Source organism: Arvicanthis niloticus, chromosome 13 (genome assembly GCF_011762505.2).
Source record: "Arvicanthis niloticus isolate mArvNil1 chromosome 13, mArvNil1.pat.X, whole genome shotgun sequence".
NCBI classification, from domain to species: Eukaryota; Metazoa; Chordata; class Mammalia; order Rodentia; family Muridae; genus Arvicanthis; species Arvicanthis niloticus.
Genome location: NC_047670.1, coordinates 15,175,557 through 15,196,989, shown reverse-complemented (window position 1 = coordinate 15,196,989; position 21,433 = coordinate 15,175,557). Strand labels below are relative to the sequence as shown.

Here is a 21,433-nt window from a genome sequence, read left to right as displayed (position 1 = left end):
CATTTCTTGGAGGTAACAAACACATGATTCCCGATGTTGGATGTGATCTATGCTACCTTCTGATTGAGGAGTTGGGATTGTTAATATTCAGAGCTGTTTTTGAGAGGTGTGCATTAATTCCTGTCATATTTTGGTTTTGTAGTGTTTGGTTTTTTTTTCCTCTTGCTTTAATATCCTAGTGTGGTTTGTTCTTTTGTGTATATCATGGATGGATGCTTCCTCTTAATTATGTACAATTTCTTTAAGCATCTTTGGTAGAGATGGTTAAGTAGTCATAAGCTTTTTAAAAAAAATTATGAAAAGTTGTTATTTTTTCTTCAGCTGTGATGGATTTGCTTGGTATAGCAGTTTGGGTTGGCAGTTGCTATTCAGAACTTGAAATCTGACTGCCCAGAATCTCTTGAGTAATGAATCTGCTATTTTTTGGATGGGCCTGCTTTTGTATGTGACTTGGTGTTTCTCTTGCAACTTTAACTATCTTCTCATTGTTTGTATAGTCAAAGTTTTAGTTATAATATGATGAGGAGAGGTTCTTATTTTGGTTGTTAGCAGTCTCCAGTATTTAGATTGGCCTCTCTTTCCTTAACTGGGATATCTTCTGCATGACCCTTTAGAAAATGTTTTCTATGCCTTCAGAACAAGGTTCTCTCTCTGTGCTCACTCTCTGTAGGTTGAATCTTTTCAGACCATCCTGCACATCTTGACATGTGCAATGACATCTTTTTTTTTTTTTTTTTTTGACTTTGTGTCCACAGTGTGTTGCCTGCCTCCTTCCCTTTGTTTGCAGACTCCTATGCTCTGCCTCTCCTGGCCTTCCATGTTTTATTGATTGCAGACTCCGATGCTCTGCCTCTCCTGACCTTCCCATGTTTTTATTGACTTGATGCCTTTTTATCCTCAACATTTCAGGATTTTTTTTTTTTTGTCTTTTCTGCCTTTTTGCTGACTTCTTCCCAGTCATCCCCCGCCTTCCTCCTCTCAACACCTTACGTGTCTTTGCAGGAATTTATAATCATTTTAGTCCTGTCTGGGATGTCTTCTAACTCTCTCTCTCACTAGATGAATGAGGGTCAATAATTTTTTGAAAGACTTATATTGACTTGGTTTTTCCTGTTTCTTATGCTCTAGTATGGGAATTTACACATTAGATATTATATTGTTGCTTGCTTTATGTTTTATCAGCTATATTCTTTTACTTGAAGTATTTACAATGCTCACACGAGGCTTGGCAGTGGTAGTGTGTCCTTGAGAAAACCATTGCTTACTCTAGGAGCTCAGGGTGTCTGGTGTAAGCTTTTTGTCATCGGCTGTGCGCAGCTGAGAAAGCAACCGCTGCTTCTTGGTGGTACAGCTATGCAAATGCTGTACTAGCAGCTGGCAACAGTGGCCCCTCTGATTTCAACAACTGTTGGAGGATAAACAAGCAGGGAGAGTGTGGGATATGCTTGGATTTTAGTTATCAGGATTAGGAGTGGGAGGGAAGTAGGTGGATACATATAAAGACTAAATATTGACTTTGAAAAAAATAATGAACTGAGTTAAATAAAGTAGGTTGAAGGGGGTTGGGATGCTCTCAGGGCACAGACTTTTGGACTTTGTTAAATCTATGGAAGGTTAGAATTAGGTAGAAAGAGGAGGGGTAAGAATGGAACAAGGAAGGACAGACAGGAATAAGATGGGCCTACGAGCTGGGTGAAGTGTACAGTATGCCTTAAAGCAAACAGGGTGGAGAATGGAAGCAACCACCGAGCAACACTGAACAAAAGCAAACTCACCAGGAGTGAATGCAAGAATGGAAATGAAATAATAGGAAACAAGATAAGAATACTTACAGACCTAACCGTAGTCAGGTCTCTCAGAGTCCTCTGGACCTCTGGCAGATTCCAAGGGGTGTGTCGTGGGGGATGTGGGGAGGAGCCCCAGAGTTCTTGGGGTTCTGCAGGTGACAGGGTGAAGCTGTAAGTTCTTTCCTCATAGTTCCCTTGGGTTCCTGCACCTCTTCTTTATTCATCTGGTCCTTTTCTCTGCTGGTCCTGCAGGTCTGAGTCATGTGAAGAACAATACTTCCCAGGCCTTAAAATGTGTGTGTGTGTGTGTGTGTGTGTGTGTGTGTATGTACATATGTGCGTATTTTCTACTCTTCAGGGATAGTGATGTGACAGTGTTATTAAATTGCTCCCTCGGTATGATAGCATGATTGAGCAACAAGACTAATTTGCAAGCAGACGCGTTTGTGGAGGCCATCAGAAGTCCTGGCACATCTTCCCATTCGCCCGCATCACCTTCCTGTATCCATTCCACAGCTTTGGACACCAGATGGAGACATTTTATGCCCAAAAGAGGCCAATTAGCCATTCTTGGACCTCTGTGATTAAGCAGGCTGGGAAATCAGCACCTAGATTAGAGAGTACCAATAGCTGGATCTTCAGCCCACGTGACCTTGACTTTTGGGGTTTTTTTAAGGTTTTTATTTATTTTTAATTTAAGACAGTGTTGTAGCCCATGTTGGCCTCGACCTCACTATGAAGCTGAAGTGACCTTGAACTGATCTTTCTGCCACTGCCCCCTGAGTGCTGGGAGTGCAGGCTGTTCTACAGAAGAATACTCTTAAAGCACTTTAGAAGGCTGGGGTGTCTCTCCGTGGGAGAGTATTTGCCTGGCATAGAGGATTCAATCTGTAATGCCACACAAGGAAAACCAGCAGTGCCAAGCACAGTGTCCCCTTAGACACTTGTCCTCTGAGCAAACAATATCTGTTGCTAACTTCTAGTGGAAAAGAAGAGGAGAAACATTGTTGTGTTGCAGGTGGGTTTGCCGTCTTTGGCAGTTGCTTGCTAACCACTGTGCATCCCCCATCCCTCTGCCACACCCTCCTCTCTCAGTATCTCTTTGCCACTTACATCGCTCCGTCCGCCAGTCTCGACATCGGACTCCATCAGGAAGGGAAGAAAGACATTTACATGAAAATACAGCCACCATTCGAAGACCTTTTTGACACAGCAGAGGAGTTTATCCTTCTCAGCCTTCTGGAGCCCTGGACACAGATGGTGATGTCAGACCAGGTGGCTTACAAAAAGGTATGCTGGCCAGCCAACACTGCTGTGGGCGAGGGGTGGCCTCAGATGGGCCCTCGAGACTTCGACTTCGGAAGACACCAGGCACAGCAGGGAAATGCTTATTAGCTCTATTGTTTAATCTTTTTTTTTCTTGCCAGTTTTCCCATTGTCTCTTAACAAAAGACTTGATCTCTGTCACCCTTAGTTCTCTGCACAGAAGTTCTCAAAAGAGAAATGTGAGCTTTTGCTTTGTGCAGACTAGCCAGATGGGTGTTGTCCTTTACACACATCCCCCACCACGTGGTCACATGATGAACGGAGAAGAGCCGTTTCATTCTCTGCTGCATGGACTACATAAATATCACATCCATAGGAAGCCTAAATTCCTCCCGTGTATTGTGACGGGCAGAACCTTGGACTTCAGCACTTGCATTTATAGTGGCAGGAGCTCATCAGATCCTAACGCTCCGTAGGATAGGTTTCTACACAGCTTTTTACGTTCCAAAAAATGTCATTTTAAACCTCAGCGCTGGGGTATTTTTATTATTATCATTGATGGATACAGAAAGTGTCTTTAGATATTTCTTCTGAATCACATATTAAAACTGCCCTTGGGTCTTTTTTTCCATCAGTAAACACATGTGCCTGGTGTGTGAGGTCATTGTATGTGGGGGTGGGGTGGGGTGGGGACTGTGTTGCTCTTTTTATTAACATCTACCAAAGGACTTGAATTGTCTACCAGAAGGATAAATTACATAATTATGGTAGAATTAAACACTCTGCATAGACTCACCCCATTGAATTGTGACTAAAACAACTCTAAAGCCTTAATAAATTCAGTAACCAAAGTAATTAGATTTTTATTCCTTAATTCTTGCAATTCTAAAAAAAATAACGTAGTATTCCCTACTCTATGAATGTATAGATTACACTAGAGAAATTAGAATCTCATGTGATATTTTAAAAGCCTCTTTTGACTCATTTATAATATGTACTACATTTCTTAAAAGAAATGTGAAGTCTCTCGGATCCTGGGATTATAAAGGAAATTTGGAATTATAATTGCCCTGAACTGAAACATTTTGGTATTAACAAATGAATCTTATAAAAATATGTAAGATGGATTATATACTGTTCTTAATAAAAGATGGGAAATTATTCTTAGTTCTAGAATCTTCCTTAACTGCAGTCCAGAGGGCTAAAAGCCTAGCTGACTGTGTAATGTAGACTGGTCCTCAGAAGGAGTTTCAAACAGACTACCAAAGCTAGCTATTAAATACAGAAAGTTCCCGGGCAGTTAGCCAGCCAAACTGGTCTTTCTCTGCAATAGAGAATTGGAGAGTGGTCTTATTTCTCTACTGGCCTAGAGAAAATGGTACGTTAGATGGTAGGAAGACAGACCCGCTTGCTGTGAGCGGAATTTGACCAACTGCTTTCTCTTTTGCTACAGCAATAGTACATTAGAAGGAGACCAGGAAGCAGCATGGTCCCTGCTGTTCTCCTGTGAAGTGCTAGGCTCATCCAGCCCACAGCCTGAGCTGTCTCCCTGACGCAGTCTGTTGTTGACTAGAAACTGATCCACATGTTACATTGTCTGTGTGTGCCCAGAGAGGAGGGGGTCATTGACAGCAACTGTGTCATTAAATAGAAGTGTCCATTCTTCCTTGTGTATATCTGATATGTCACTTCATTGTAGCTAATACTTTTAACGACATAGAGCTTTCTGCACTATGCACTGTTGAAAGCACTTTGCTTTTTTGCAAGAGCCCACTGATCTTGGTAAACTTTGTGTTCTATCCCCCTTGTCATAGTGCACATTCTACTCGTATTATACATCTTGTTTTTTAGGTGGAACTACAAGAAGAGACTCGGCAGCTAGATTCCACATACTTCAGAAAGCTACATGCTTTGCATAAAGAAACAGTTTCCAAGAAAGCTGAGGTAAGACACTCTGCACCTAGAAAATCTCCATTTGGAATCCTCGGGACACTCACCACCATTTACCCTGCTGGGAGGAGACCTTAGAGAGATGCACAGTAGTGAGACAGGGACTCGAGGGTCACCATCTTTCTGCCCCTTTGCCTAGCATGCTGGCTACATTTGACAGGTAACAGCATTATAATGACATGTTCAGCATATCTGGAAAGACTAAGCTGAAGCCACACAGGGATCCAGGCCGTTTGTTTCTCTTTCCTAAGGTCAGGGACTTAAGCCTTACACCGCAGGATACTCCCTTAAATGGTGCCCATTATTTTCTGGAATTACATTTGTTGTCAAATTACAAGAGTTCACTTGCATTTTCTGAACAAAAAGAAACTATCATGCCTATAGCAACAGATTTTTTAAAAAAGAAAAATTCAGTAAATAATTGGAAAAGTCGGTAAAAAGAACATAGGATTGGTTGGGATATTAACTCTTATTTTATTTTATTTACAAAATTGTGACATTTATTTGTTTGTTTGAGACAGTCTCACAAAAACCAAAGTGACCTTTCCCTAGCACAGCTGAGATGTCCGGAGCCCGCCAGCCTCTCCTGACACAGGCTGGGAGAGATTACGTGTATGTCCCACCATGCCCAGCTCAACTGACTAGATAAATCATGATAGGTTCACAAAACGTAAAATTAAATGTGTGCAGCTACATAAAATCGCAACCAATGTTCAGGACCCACAGTTATATAAAAGTATATGGAATAAAAACATAAATGTCAAGCTGGGGGTGCTGGCACATACCTCTCACCTTTAATCCCAGCACTCAGGCGGCAGAGGCAGGGGGATCTCTGTGAGTTCAAGGCCAGCTGGGTCAACATAGAGACTTCCAGGTCAGCCAGGGCTACACAAACAGACTCTGTCTCAACAAAACAAAACCAAACTCCAATTCATGCCATGGCTAGTACTTACATTACATACATTTACACATGTGTTCATATGTGTACGTGTATGCAAAAAAGAGAGAGACATCTGGGAAGAAGTTCACCAGAACGAGAGAGATAATCCAAATGCTGGTTTCCAGATGATGTTTTGTTTCCTTTTGGGGTTTTACTGAAGTTTTAATTTTTATATAAATAAGGTTTTTCAAAAACAACAGTTTTAAAAATTAAACTTCAATAGTTCTTTTGTTGATGCCAAAGTTCTCTATTTGATGTATCCTTAATTAAAACCTGGGGAGTATGCAAGTAGCCATAAAGATACCACATAATAATGTATTTTAAGCTTCAGGAGCAAAATTTATAATACTATGCATAATCCTTCCTTTTAAAAGGAGCATTTCATTTTAAAATATTGGTAGTTTATCTCATGGCTGCACAGTTTTAAAAAACAAACGGGAAGGTGAGTTGGTTTCACTAACAATCGTGTGTGGTTGGTGTCAGCTGCTGATTCAGTGGTCGAGAGCCACTGAGGACCTGTGCTTAATTCCTGGAGTCATGTGGTAGCTCACAAGGGTCTGTGACTCCAGTTCCTGGGGACCTGATGCTTCCTCTGACCTGTGCAAGCACCAGGCACATACATAGTGTACATACATACTTATAGGCAAAACACTCACACATATAAAATAAATCTAAAAATTTTTAAATAGGTATAGAAGAATGTTTTATGTCTGTTATAAGTTGTTAAGATTAAAAATATAGTTATAAAGCCATAGGTACATGATCATATCCTCATTTTAATAAGCTATATATGCAAATATATAATATATATGAATACAATTATATAAAATATATAAGCATGTTATATTTATATGTATTCTATATGTTGTTTTTATATACACTATATATGCTATATTTATATATAACTATATTTTATATAAATATAAAATATAATAATTTATAAATATTTAACTATAAGATTCAAATTTAATATATTTATTATTTATTATAGTTATTATATACTTGAAATATTTAAATAATCTATATATGCATATTTATATATAAATATAATTATATAATATATAAGCATGTTATATTTATATGTATTATATATGTTGTATTTATATATTATATGCTATGTTAATATATAAATATTTATAAATATTTAAATATAAGATATTTAAATTTAATCTTTATTATTATTTATTATAGTTATTATAAACTTAAGATATTTAAATATAATATAACTTATTCTTTCAATTTATAAATATATAGTTATAAGATATTTGTATTTATATATGTATATATTTGTAGGTTATTAAAAGCTATGTATATATAAATAGAGACTAAGAGACTATGTAAACATGGTGATGGTAGTTATCTCTGGGTAATAGTGTAATTTTATAATTTTGTTCCTATTATAAAAGGCATTTCCTCCTTGCTAAGAAATAAAAGTAATATTTGAAGCAATTTTTTTAACACATGCCACCTGTATAAACTTGTGCTCACACACACATGGACACAGCATACTTCGTTTATTTCTAGTAAGTGTTTACTAAATATTCATTATAAGGGAGCGTGGTGAAAAGCACAGGCAAGAATCAGTGTGAGCATGGAGTTTACTTACGCATCTCGACCAGCTGCTACTGGCCTTGGCCAAACAGTGAATCTTCCCTTCAGTTTCTCTGTTAAAACTGTGAATAATTAGTTGCATTATGAGATAATTTATGGAAATGTTTTGTCACCAGGACACCGCTGGATCTGCTGTGGCCACGCTGTCACTCTCAGACGTCTCTAAACAAACAGAGTACTGGCTTAATGTCCCCGAGGAATACAAGCATTTCACCTTTAGTGACCTCCTTAACAACAAGCTGGAATTTGAACATTTCCGTCAGTTTTTGGAGTCTCATTCTGCAAGGTGAGGAAATACCTATTCCTGAGTACATTTATCAGTAAAAAAGAATCCTTTTTTGGTACTGCTTTTGATTAATGCTATAATAATGGCTTGCTAGTAGATCTTTACCTATGTCTATATCAGTACAAACTGAACAAAAATATTGCAGTCTGTTTAGATGACTTTGCATCACTGCTGGTTGTCACTGTAACCTCCCAGGTGGTATTTTAAGCAGTTATGTAGGGTTTATTGGGATTTTTAGTACCAGCTAGCTTGAAAAAAAGCTTTCCTTTTTTTCTGGTGTTCATGTTAGAATTTCTTGGAAGTGTCTCAATTTTATTAACTAATATATAAATCAAACATTGTAGTTTTGGAAACATATGTTCTTTAAACTGAAATATTGATCATATTTTTCTCTCTCACCTTAAGACAAACTGGTTTAAACTCTGGTCCAAACTTCACCTTTTCTCTTCATCAAGATGAGAATTATTCTAAATTGGCCCCTTTGTTAAATCACATGACATATGTGTGCCATTTGCCCCATATCTGAAATTGAAGTTATTAGTCTAGCATTGACAGCTCTGAGACACCGCCAGTAATTGAGAGATCACTTCTGTCCCCAGTATTTCTTGCCAGAGGTCAGATTTCTCAAGGATAGAGAATGTAGCAACAGCAGAGCCGACTGTGCAGGTGGGGATGAAGCTGTGCTGTCTTCTCTGGTTCCTTGGTCTGGTCAGCCCCCTCCTGCGTGCCAGCTGCTTGGCTGGTGGTTAACTGAGTGTACAATAATCATTAAGAAGGAATCTACTTTGTTTCCAGCATCGACCTTATGTGTTGGATAGATATTGAACAGTTCCGAAGAATCGTTTTTAAAGACCAAAAGCAAAGAGAGGCAAAGTCTATATACATTAAAAACAAATACCTTAATAAAAAATACTTCTTCGGACCCAGGAGTCCAGCTTCTTTGTATCAACAGAACCAGGTATGAGCATTCTTTGTTTGAAGCATAAAAGCAGTCCTTTCTTTTAGCCAGAGCACAGCAGTCTCTGTTTCTTTTGTGTTGTGTTTTGGAAGAGCACTCTGGCTTCGGTATTCATGAGTATCTATAATATATTAAAAGTTGCTTTGCTGGCTAAAATGGCACTCTCTGGGACTGTATTAGGACAGTGTCTGTAAGTTTGGGGTCCAATCACAGCGTCACATGATTTGCATTTCTCATTCACTGAGTGAACATGTGCCTTTAGTCTGTCAGGTGCAGTTCTGGCTGCTCAGGACCAAGTTGGAAACTGCGTAGTAGACAAGACCCTTGCATCTTCCACAGTAGAGAGGAAGCCATCTTCAACCACTGAGCCTGGTCTCTGCCTCTCTTTTCTCTTAACCTGCTAACCTCAAAAGGCATTTGATCTTTGAAAATGCTGTTTATGATTATGTTGCCCCAAAAAGGGGTGCTCACTCTTCCTGCCTGCCTGTCTGTCTGTCTGTCTGTCTGTCTGACTGTCTGACTGTCTGTCTGTCTGTCTCTCTTTCTTTCTGGTTTTGCTTTTGTGTTTTGGTGTTCTGAGACAATGTCTCTCTGTATTTAACTCTGACTATCCTAGAACTCCATTTTAGCCTCAAACTCACAGACATCCACCTGCCTCTGCCTCTCAAGTGCTGGGATTGAGAGTGCATCATGCCCTGCCTGGAAACTTTCCATAGGGCTGTGACCCTGATTACAGATTCTAATAACAATAAAGCCATCAGTTACAGGAACAATGGGCATGACCCAGTGAGGCTACTGGGCGTGGCCCAGTGAGGCTAATGGGCGTGGCCCAGTGAGGCTAATGGGCAAGACCCAGTGAGGCTAATGGGTGTGAACCAGTGAGGCTAACGGGCATAGCCCAGTGAAGCTAATGGGCGTGGCCCAGTGAGGCTAATGGGCGTGGCCCAGTGAGGCTAATGGGCGTGGCCCAGTGAGGCTAATGGGCGTGACCCAGAGAGGCTAATGGGCGTGACCCAGTGAGGCTAATGGGTGTGAACCAGTGAGGCTAATGGGCGTGGCCCAGTGAGGCTAATGGGCGTGGCCCGGTGAGGCTAATGGGCATGGCCCAGTGAGGCTAATGGGCTTGACCTAGTGAGGCTAATGGGCATGACCCAGTGAGGCTAATGGGCATGACCCAGTGAGGCTTGAGTGTCTGGCCACATTTAATCTGTGAAGTAAGACTCGGTGCTTATACTTTTGAAATTTGGAGTTAAAAATAATTTATTTACTATGTGGGTTGCTTTTATTTTTGTTTCACTATTTAAAGAGCAAATGTATTGTGTATTTTTTTAATTTTAGGAGTTTACAAGGATACATATTCTTAGGGGTTTATACTTAGAAAATGGAATTTTGGGGGCTGGAGAGGTGGCTCAGCAGTTAAGAGCACTGATTGTTCTTCCAGAGGTCCTGAGTTCAATTCCCAGCACCCATATGGTGGCTCACAACCATCTGTAATGGGATCCAGTGCCCTCTTCTGGTATCTGAAGACAGCTGCAGTGTACTCATGGACATAAAATAAATAAATAAATAAATCTTTTTTTAAAAAAAGAAAGAAAATGGAGATTTCAGATTAACATTAAATTCATTAAAGAAAAAGCTCATGGATATTTACAGTTCAGGTCCCTTTGGTGGGGGTGAGAGGAACAGAAAATTGTGAAAGAAAGAAGGGCAACAGTTTTAGAAGAGAACAACTCTGACAAAGTGCCTTCCTGTTAGTTCCCAGAGATACAGATCTGGGACGTGGTAGAGGCGAGGCTGGGCATCTCAGTACACAGAAGTCTGGGATAAACACACGGCAAGCATTGTCTTTTGTTTGGCTTGTGCTCCATGGCACCTGATGCTACCATGTGAGCATGCTGTAGTACACGCAGGGTGCTGAGAGTTCAGACCCAGTGGAAAGTCACTATCGCTGTGAGCAGACGTTGCTACAGACCAGCCTCTGTCTCCACCATTGTCTTCATTAGCCCAAGATGTTATACTTAGGGAGTTGGCATCACATTGTTTTACAGACCCTCCTGCTCCTTACTGAGTTCGAAGCCACTCTGCTCTCTTGTTAGCAAGTCAGGGTTTTTGTTTTCAAGAAAAAGCAATCTTATTTTTAACTATTATTTAATATTAAAAGGATAATATTTCTGCTTTGTTTTAACAAAATATTAGTATTTTTAAAATGTTATCAATAAAAGGTGAACTAAATAAAGAGGGCTTGTTTAGGAAGCAGAAGATTGACAGACAGACACGGAAGACAGACACAGAAGATTGACAGACACAGAAGAGTGACAGACACAGACACAGAAGATGGACAGACACAGAAGATTGACAGACACAGACACAGAAGATGGACAGACACAGGTGGAAACTGCAGTGATTTGCACTCAGAAATGGCCATGAGTGGGGACATGGAGATGCTGTGGAGATTCAAGCCACAGAGTCACCAGCTCTGTCTGTGCTGCTGTCTGCACAGATCTGATGGGCGGCTGTTAAACAAGGCTCTCTTCTGCCTGCTGCCACCTGTGTCTGTCCTCTGTGTCACTTTGTGTCAGAGAAGCACCCACAGGACAGTCACCTACCACTGCCCAACAATCCAACCAGCAAGTTTGCTGCTTCTGAGAACATCTTCAGTGTCTGGGTCAGGATCCCACCTAACTAACTGATGCCTCTGTTTCTTGTTCCCTCAAGTGGGTCAGCTGGGTGAACAGTAGGTCTAGAACAGAACTCAGCAAAGAAACATTCACCGGCCTTGTGTCCTAGTTACCAAGACGAACCAGGGTAGAGCTCAGTGGCCAGACCACCTGCCTAATGCTGCCGAGGCCTGACACCGAATCAGACAAAAAAACCAACCTCATTCCTGTACTTTTCCCAGTATCCCATAGGACGCAAAGCCGTCTCAACTGCCACTGCATACACATACCACCAGTGTACGATTCAGCCAGAAGATGCTCCATGGGAAATGAAAACAATGGCACTTGTCCAGTTTGCTGCTAAAGGCCCAGCATGAATGAGTGAATTAATGGATTTTATTGTTTTGTTTTTTTCAAATAAGCATGTGGTTCTGTTTTGGTTTAATTCTCTAGATAATGCATCTTAGCGGTGGCTGGGGAAGGATTCTTCATGAGCAGCTCGATGCATCTGTGCTGATAGAAATCCAGAAATATGTCTTGAATAGGCTAGAAAATGTGTGGCTGCCATTGTTTCTCTCGAGTGAACAGTTCGCATCACGTCAGAAAATAAAGGTATGAACAGTATAATCTTGGGGAAGCAATTGGCAGGACCTAGCCAAGCCTGAAACCCGCCCGCCCGCTGACCAGTCAGAATCCTTCAGTGAGTAACTGTTACAATGTAGACTTGAGCTTTTCACATTCTGACCCCCATGTCTGCCACATTCACGGTTTCTTTCTGAATTTCATTAGTGTCCCTTTCTCATTAGAAAAATAAGACTCTCCACAGCAACTGTACCAGGCCACGGAAGCATATGCTTGTAATCTCAGGACTCTGGAGGCAGACACAGAAGGATTGCTACAAGTTACTGGCCCAGATACAGCTAGAAAATGATGTCCTCTCTCAAGAGTAACAACAAACACAATAGGTGCTTGGTTCCTTAGCAAGGGGCTCTCATAGAATCTACTAGTGCAGCCGGGGTTTGTTTTGGTTTACATTGTTGTTATTATTTGGTTTGGGTTTTTTTGTTTGGTTGGTTTTTGTTTTTGAGACAGTTCTCTCCACATAGGCTTGACTGGCCTGGAACTCACTCTGTAGACCAGGCTAACCTGGAACTTATTCTGTAGACCAGGCTGGCCTGGAACTCACAGTGTTGTGCCACCATGCCTGACTGGCAATTGATATTGTTATTAAGTTTTCACACAGATGAGAAAGCTATACAAGACCATTCGTTGCAGCAGCACAGAGAAGGATACGTAATGAGTTAACAATGACTCAGTTCTATGGAAATCTCTTCAGATTCTCATGTAAAATAAGATTATAAAATGTGGTTTTAATATAAAAATGAGTTGTCCACACATACTGACATGAAAGGTGTTATTTACTGAGAAACTAAGAAGGTGAAGAAGAATACACAGGAGATGACCCTGTCTCCACACACATGCATAGCCATCCACTGTCTTTCTGGATGTTTGGATTTATGAAAAAAAGCTTCTGGAAAGATCTTCTTTCTAGAGAATTAATTTAGAGAATGGGGACTTACTTTTATTTTTTATTTTGTAAAGCATATTTGTCACTTTCTTTACTTTGATTTTGTTTATATGAAGTAAATATGACTTTGGTTGTTTAAAGCATCATCAGTAGTTTCTTGCTCTCTTGATCTCTTGGGCCGTTCCCTTCTTCCTTCCCCATTCCCTTCCCCCTGTCTCCATGTGCTCATTGCGCCTCTCGCTGTCGCTCTCTCGCTGTCGCTCTCTCGCGCTCTCTCTCTCGCTGCTTTTACTACCCTCTTAACTCCCCTCCCCATGCCCTGAATAAACTCTATTCTATACTAAAAGAAATCGTAAGTATACATAAAAGAGGTTAACCTGTCTTGTATAATTTTGATTTTTAAACGTATGTCATTAATACTGATCAGAAAAATAAGAAAACTGTTTCTCTATCTTATTTTCAACTTGTCAAACTCCTTGGATCTACTTATCTGGAGATATCCTTAGTTTTTGAGCTGAGTGAGTTAGGAAAAAGTGGAGTGAGAACACAGAATTTATAGTGTTGGGAAGAGCTGACTCACTTGGCAAGATGTGTCTAAGCTCTGAGAAAACTAAAGACCCCTTCGTCTTTAACTTTAGGGAAATTCCAGCTCTCTCTCCAAACCCAAGCGGAATAACATTTGCCTTACTGATATTATTTACCACATTTTCTCATTATCTTTACCACAGTCATGTTATTGTAACTTGTAGTCATTTCCTGACTTGGAATTCTTTGGTGGCCAACAAAACAAACTAATTCTAGCAGTCTTCAGCCAAAGAAGGAAAGCAGTGAGAATTCTTAATAAATGATGCTGGGGCGTTCACATGCTTAGGAGAGGAACTAGCATCCAAGCCTTGGTAAAGATGCAGATGGGGATAGCACTGGGAATCTAGCAAGAAAGACCAGGTCTCTTTCCTTTGACCTGTGGCTGTCACAAAGACACAGCACAGCAAGAAAGTTGGTGGTAGAGAGCTTGCCAAGCATGCATGGAACCTGGGGCTCAAGCTGTGGCATCGTTTTGATTTACAGACCTGGCCTTTTTAGATCAACTGCTAGGGAGATTTGTTATGGATAATGAAGGGGAGACACATAGCATAGATTTGGTAGAGGTAGTATCCTAAAAAATGGAGATATTATTCATAATCAGAAGCCCCCCCCCCCAAATACAATTGTCCCTTGGTATCCAGAGAGGACCTATAGAATCCTGAGAACCTGCAGATGATTAAGTCTCTTCAGTACAATGAGCTGTGTTTGCATGATTACATACATTTCCCATTGCACCTTATATCACCTTTAGCTTACTTATAAAATCACAATACACTATCAATGCTAAATGCATCTGGAAAAATAAATATAAGGGGTGAACACCTGTACATGCTCGGTACAGCTTCAGTTTTCTTACTGGAATATTTTGCATCTGAGGTTATTACATCTATAGAAATAGATGTGTGACTATAGAAGATAGTCACACCTCCCGTATTCCCGTGAATCATGGGTCTCTTCTAAAAATCACTTATGGGAAATACAAAGTGGCTAGACAGCAGTTAATGCCGTCACCTCCGCGGCTTCCATTGTCACATGCGCTCTGCTGCCTGCATTTGGAGCAGTTCACTTTGTGGTGTGTACAGATGAGGGGTCACCCAGAACACTGCCTGAGAGGCTTCCCTTTCTGTCTGAGTCTCTTCATCTTGAGTGGTGCTTTCCTATCTAACCCGACCTTTACCTCGTTTCTTAGCTGTTAAAATACTAAATAGTTTAAACTTTGGCAATTCTGAATATGTTGATAAAATAATTGATTCGGCTTTTAGATACGGATGAAAGACATAGCAGATGAGCTTCTACTGCAGAGGCATGACAGGAAAATTGGAATTTGGAAGGCAAGTAATTATATTCTTCCTCTTACAAATTCTACTCTGTTAAACAAAGTATTACACACACACACTCACATAGTCTTCCCCCCACCACACACACAACACACACACACTCCTTATCCTGACCATCATTTTCTAAATCTCTGCCTGAAGGCCAGTTGTGTTCCTGCCGGCAGATGGAGTTTGAGGAAGTGTGCCACCACAGAGCCCTGGTCCTCAGAGCTCCCGACCTCTTAAGCATGGAGCACAGGGCTGACCTTTAAACATGTGTTTTCCACTTGCGGCCTCAGGTTTGGTCCCCAGCACTGGGGACATACATGTCTATTTAATCATGCAAGTCCAGGTTTGTCAGACAAGCTGTTCTTATAGCATGTGGTCATTTACTTATCAGGAGAGTGGACTGATTCTACAGAAAGAACACATCACATGAGGCACAACCAGCGAGTTACGTCATTCTTCATTACCCGCCCCCCCCCCCACCCCGGACTTCAAATTACAGCTTAGCTTGAAAGCAACTACAACAACTGTAATTTTGGAGATTATTAAAATCACTGTAATGGGGTGCTTTTGTATAGTGGCTTACTGTGCTTTTTAGCAAGTATGACGATCACAGTCCTGTTAGTGAGTCTATAAGCTCCTGCAGATTTGTCCTCTGGAGGTCATGAAAACTGAGACCCAAGTGATCCATTCAAATTAGAGCAAAGACAAAGGTTTCTCCTAATGTTGGAGGAATGCTTGGATCCACCAGGAAGCTCCCTTCCCATCTGCCTCTTGAAGGGAGTTGAGCTTTTGAGAGAGTTCCTTTTGTTATATTTTTATTGAAATACTAAGTATAGTGAGCTTATATTTTATGTTATTGTGATTTACATTTTGCATTATTTTCTATTTATTTAAATTACAGGTTTCAGTTAAATGGCTAAGTTTTGGTGTCTTAAGAATCAGGTCTTAAAACAGTCTTTGTTGAGTGGGTTTTAAATAAACATCCCACTTTAATCCATACTTGTTCCTATTTATAGGGTTGTAATCTTAATATGGAGCAGATGTTGAGAGCCTTTAGTTTTTGTCCAGAGACCATGGCATGTGCCTCACTAAGGACTGATAGGCATCTCTGCCTGTGCCGGGGTTAATGGTCCACCACTCACCCAGGCCTGGTTGCTCTCCCCTTTCAGCTCCAGCTCAAGGCTAGTCTGTCAAGGCTGCCCCTCTCCAGGTGGAGTTCATTGCCCTTTCCTTATGTTCCCGGGGCACTTCTTACAAAGCTCTCTCCAACGTTTGTATTGATGGTCACGTGTGATTTGTCTCAAGGATCTTACTTAATGCCTTGTCAGTCGTGGCATTTAATCATTGCTGTTATTGGTTGGTTGTCCAGCTACAGTGGCGCCTTGGGAGCACTGCATCCTGGCATGGCCGCCTACTTAATGATAGTGACTTGGGGATCCCAACAGGGTCGAAAGCTATTTTCAATATATACATTTGGTAAATTTAATAAAAATCTATTTGCCTTTTGAATCTGAGAGGGTAAAAGAGGTTGAATATGTGAATTTAATTGGATAAAATATTTTTTAAAGTTTGCTCCAATATTGTTACAGAATAAAATAAATGTAGATAAAGTACCTTTAAGCATTATTAGAATATCATGAGTACTTATAGATTGTATGAGGTATAAAATAAATCTTTAGTTAATAGAATCCATTATTAAGAAAAAACCAAAAATATCCCAGCACTCAAGAGTCAGAGGTAGGTGAAGGTGAAGCCAGCCTGATCTTCATAGTGAGTTCTGGGCCAGCCAGGGCTAAAGAATGAGTTTCTTTGTCAAAACAACAAAAATAATTGTTAGTAGTCCACGGGTAAAGTTCAGTGGTCAAGCACGTGCCTGACAGGCATGAGGCACAGGATTCCATTCATAACAGTACAACATGAATATGTTAATAAGTAATATGATTATCATTAGAGGTGCCATATAAAAAGATGCTCTTACCAGGATAGAGTTAAAGTAAATTTTCAACTTAAATTATAGAAGTTTTTTATTTTTCTTAAAAATATTATAGTCTCAAAGAATAAAAGAAATAGTTAGAAATTATGCAATCATGATAAATGACAGTGTAACTATATCTAACAATAGTATCATGATTATTCTGTTCTCTCTTCTCACTGGTCCCAAACTGTAATGACTATTAAAATTTCTTAACAGTGAAGTTACATGTAGTCACATGTAAGTCAGTCAGTAATTTTTCTTCCTAGTCTCTAAAAATAGTGGAGCCATTGGGAAAAAAGAGACAAAAGGCAGAGTCCCAGGGGAAGGCCGTCACCGTCCATTACATCCACAGCACACGCTGGCAGCCAAATCAAAAAATGGGAGTTGTGGTTTTAGTCTAATTAAAGACTTGATTGCTACTTTTGGAGCATGTCTGATTTCCTGTATTATTTGGACAGCCTGTGGAGAGTAAGTGGATATCTTCATCCTGTGAGATTATTGCTTTCCGTAAAGCATTATTGAATCCAGTCATTGCAAGTCAATTTCAACGGTTTGTGGCCCTGAAAGGAGATTTATTGGAAAATGGAGTTCTTTTCTGGCAAGAAGTACAAAAATTTAAGGTAATGTATTTGAACTGGAGAAAACTACTTCTGTTTGAAGAGGTGGTGCCTTAAGATAGGAAATACATATCTGTAGCTTATGTATTTGTGTAAAACGCCCCCAATATGGCCAATTACCTTCATGCTAATATTTAAACACTGATAGATTTATTGTCCACTGTCTGTCTAGACACACTTCTTGATGTACGATGATGAGTAAGAGTGAGGCCCTCAAATGATAGTATTTGTGTTTTTGAGACAAGAACTTGTAATGTGGTCCAGTAAGTACATTTCTGAAGAGTGTTCTCTATTGCATGCATCTATAAACTCACCACATGCCTTCTTCCTAGAGACATCCCTAATTGGTATATCCATATAAGAAAGACATTTCTACAAGAATCCTTCCGAGTGCAGTGTACCATGACACCAGGTTACAGGTGGACTGACAGACAGGGAGGCTAGAGATAGTGGCCACATTCTGAGCCAAAGAAGGTCAAGGGTGAGTTAGGTGCAGACGAAGCTTACTTTCAGGCTATGTCTTTATGGAACTGTGTAGTCTTTACCATGAATGAGAGATGATGCTCTTTGTTTTGCTGTCTGGACCTGCCTAAGAGATACCTAGCCCTTGTCTAAATGCTTCCAGGGGAGTGGGCTTATTTCCTAGCAATCAGCTTATTCTGTCTCATTGCAAAAGTACAGGAAGAGAATACATTGAGTTAAGAAAATGATGATTTCTGTTGGCTCACAAGCTAAGCGTGTCTTCAGCCACAGTAATGAGTTGCTCAAAGCATAGTTGCTTGGGTAAAATTAAAGTTTTCTTCAACATACCATGAATTTAGTTTTATTGCTCTCCTTGGTCTCCGTTTTAATATCTCTTCTACAATACAGCTTCAAACTTGTGGTGATGATCTTCCTTTGGCCTTGTGGTGGTTTGAATAAGAATATGGCTGCTGTGCAGATGATATGATAGTATATTTAAGTACTTCTACCAGAACTTCTACCAGAGAACACCTAAACCTGATAAACAGCTTCAGCAAAGTGGCTGGATATAAAATTAACTCAAACAAATCAGTAGCCTTCCTCTACTCAAGGGATAAACAGGCTGAGAAAGAAATTAGGGAAATGACATCTTTCACAATAGTCACAAACAATATAAAATATCTTGATGTGAATCTAACCAAGCAAGAGAAAGATCTGTATGACAAGAACTTCAAGTCTCTGAAGAAAGAAATCGAAGCAGATCTCAGAAGATGGAAAGATCTCCCCTGCTCCTGGATTGGCAGAATTAATTTAGTAAAAACGGCCATCTTGCCAAAATCAATCTACAGATTTAATGCAATCCCCATCAAACTTCCAACTCAATTCTTCATAGAATTAGAAAGAGCAATTTGCAAAATCATTTGGAATAACAAAAATCCCAGGATATTAAAAACTATTCTCAACAATAAAAGAACTTCTGGGGGAATCACCATCCCTGACCTCAAGCTGTACTACAGAGCAGTAGTGATAAAAAAAAAAAGTGCATGGTATTGGTACAGAGATAGGCAGGAAGATCAATGGAATAGAATTGAAGACCCAGAAATGAACCCATACACCTATGGTCACTTGATCTTTGACAAAGGAGCCAAAACCATCCAGTGGAAAAAAAACAGCATTTTCAACAAATGGTGCTGGCTCAACTGGAGGTCAGCTTGTAGAAGAATGCACATCAATCCATTCTTATCTCCTTGTACAAAGCTCAAGTCCAAGTGGATCAAGGACCTCCACATAAAGCCAGATACACTGAAACTAATAGAGGAGAAAGTGGGGAAGAGCCTTAAACACATGAGCACAGGGGAAATGTTCCTGAACAGAACACCAATGGCTTATGCTCTAAGATCAACAACAGACAAATGGAGACTCATAAAATTGCAAAGCTTCTGTAAGGCAAAGGACACTGTCAATAGGACAAAACTGCAACCAACAGATTGGGAAAAGATCTTTATTAATCCTACATCTGATAGAGGGCTAATATCCAAGATATACAAAGAACTCAAGAAGTTAGACTCCAGAGAATCAAATAACCCTATTAAAAATGGGGTACAGAGCTAAACAAATTATTCTCATCTGAGGAATATTGAATAGTCGAGAAGCACCTAAAGAAATGTTCAACATCCTTAGTCATCAGGGAAATGAAAATCAAAACAACCCTGAGATACCACATCACACCAGTCAGAATGGCTAAGATCAAAAACTCAGGTGACTGCAGATGCTGGCAAGGATGTGGAGAAAGAGGAACACTCCTCCATTGTTGGTGGCATTGCAAGCTGGTACAACCACTCTGGAAATCAGTCTGGAAGTTCCTCAGAAAATTGGACATAGTATGACCTGAAGATCCAGCTATACCACTCCTGGGCATATACCCAGAAGATTCTCCAACATACAACAAGGACACATACTCTACTATGTTCATAGCAGCCTTATTTATAATAGCCAGAAGCTGGAAAGAACCCAGATGTCCTTCAACAGAGGAATGAATACAGAAAATGTGGTATATTTACACAATGGAGTATTACTCAGCTATTAAAAACAATGACTTCATGAAATTCTTCGGCAAATGGATGCAACTAGAAAATGGTCTGGGTAAGGTAACCCAGTACAAAAGAACACACATGGTATGCACTCAGTGATAAGTGGATATTAGCCCCAAACCTCAGAATACTTAATATACAACTCACAGACCACATGAAGCTTGAGAAGAAGGAAGAGCAACCGAGGGTACTTCGGTCCTTCTTAGAAGGGAGAACAAAATACTCAGGGGAGGAAATACGGAAACAAAGTGTGGAGCAGAGACTGAAGGAAATGCCATCTAGAGACTGCCCCACCTGGGGTCCATCCTATATATGGTCACCAAACACAGACACCATTGTGGATGCCAAGAAGTGCATGCTGACAGGAGCCTGATATAGCTGTCTCCTGAGAGGCTCTGCAGAGCCTGACAAATACAGTGGCGGATGCTCACAGCCAACCATTGGACTGAGTGCAGGGTCCCCAATGGAGGAGGTAGAGAAAGGACTGAAGGAGCTGAAGGGGTTTGCAACTCCATAGGAAGAAGAACAATATCAGCCAACCAGACCCCCCCAGAGATCCCAGGGACTAAACCACCAACCAAAGAGTACATGTGGAGGGACCCATGGTTCCAGCTGCATATGTAGCAGAGGAGAGGAGACCCTTGGTCCTGTGAAGGCTCAATGCTCCAGTGTAGGGGAATGCCAGGACGGGGAAGCAGGAGTGGTTTGGTGGGGAAACACCCTCATAGAAGCAGGGAGAGGGAGGATGGGATAGGGGGTGTCCAGAGGGGAAAGAGGGCAAGGGGATAATATTTGAAATATGAATAAAGAAAATATCCAATAAAATTTTTTTTATTTAAACTTAAAAAAGAACCCTAGAACTTTAAAACTAGATAGTATATGTTAATGTACTACCATTATGGGTTGAGCTTCAAAATGGCCCCGTGGGCTCGAGCAGTGAAGGTAAATAGTTGGTCAGCAGTTGGAGGCCCTGTTTTGAGAAGCAGAGGTGGGGCCCTCGCTGAGGATGAGTTAGTAGGGTCTGACCTTGAAGGACATCTGTTGATGTGGACCTCAAACCTCCTCCCCCTCTCTCCTGCTTCCTATCCATGAAGAGCTGAGAAAGCTCAGCCATGAGGCTCTGCTTCACAGGCAAGCAGACTCCGTTCAGCCAAGGGCTGCGATCTTGAACCTCTGTAGCCATACACCACATGGAGGCTCCCCTCCACAGGAAGTTTCTTGTGTTTGTTCACAGGGTTGTAAGAGTAACTCGTGCAGATGGAGTGACTAGAGCAGGGTGCACAGTAAGTCATTGTAACGACATTCTTGTCTACCAGCAGCAGGCAGACCTAGTCCTCTGTGGCAGCAGTAAGGACAGGGAGCTTTTATATCTACCCACAACCTGTTAGCAGCATCT

The 21,433-nt window shown here is 40.7% G+C and overlaps 1 protein-coding gene across 2 annotated transcripts in view; it reads left to right on the top strand.

The window, feature by feature from the left end:
• Positions 1 to 21,433, top strand: part of Rgs22 (regulator of G protein signaling 22) — a 110,567-nt gene that overhangs the window by 78,276 nt on the left and 10,858 nt on the right. For both annotated transcript variants that reach the window (XM_076911262.1, XM_034516753.2), the window contains exons 15-21: positions 2,883 to 3,077; positions 4,905 to 4,997; positions 7,671 to 7,840; positions 8,636 to 8,798; positions 11,909 to 12,067; positions 14,831 to 14,899; positions 17,327 to 17,488. In XM_076911262.1, the coding sequence (XP_076767377.1) occupies positions 2,883 to 3,077; positions 4,905 to 4,997; positions 7,671 to 7,840; positions 8,636 to 8,798; positions 11,909 to 12,067; positions 14,831 to 14,899; positions 17,327 to 17,488 (1,011 nt within the window). The remainder of the gene's footprint in view (positions 1 to 2,882; positions 3,078 to 4,904; positions 4,998 to 7,670; positions 7,841 to 8,635; positions 8,799 to 11,908; positions 12,068 to 14,830; positions 14,900 to 17,326; positions 17,489 to 21,433) is intronic.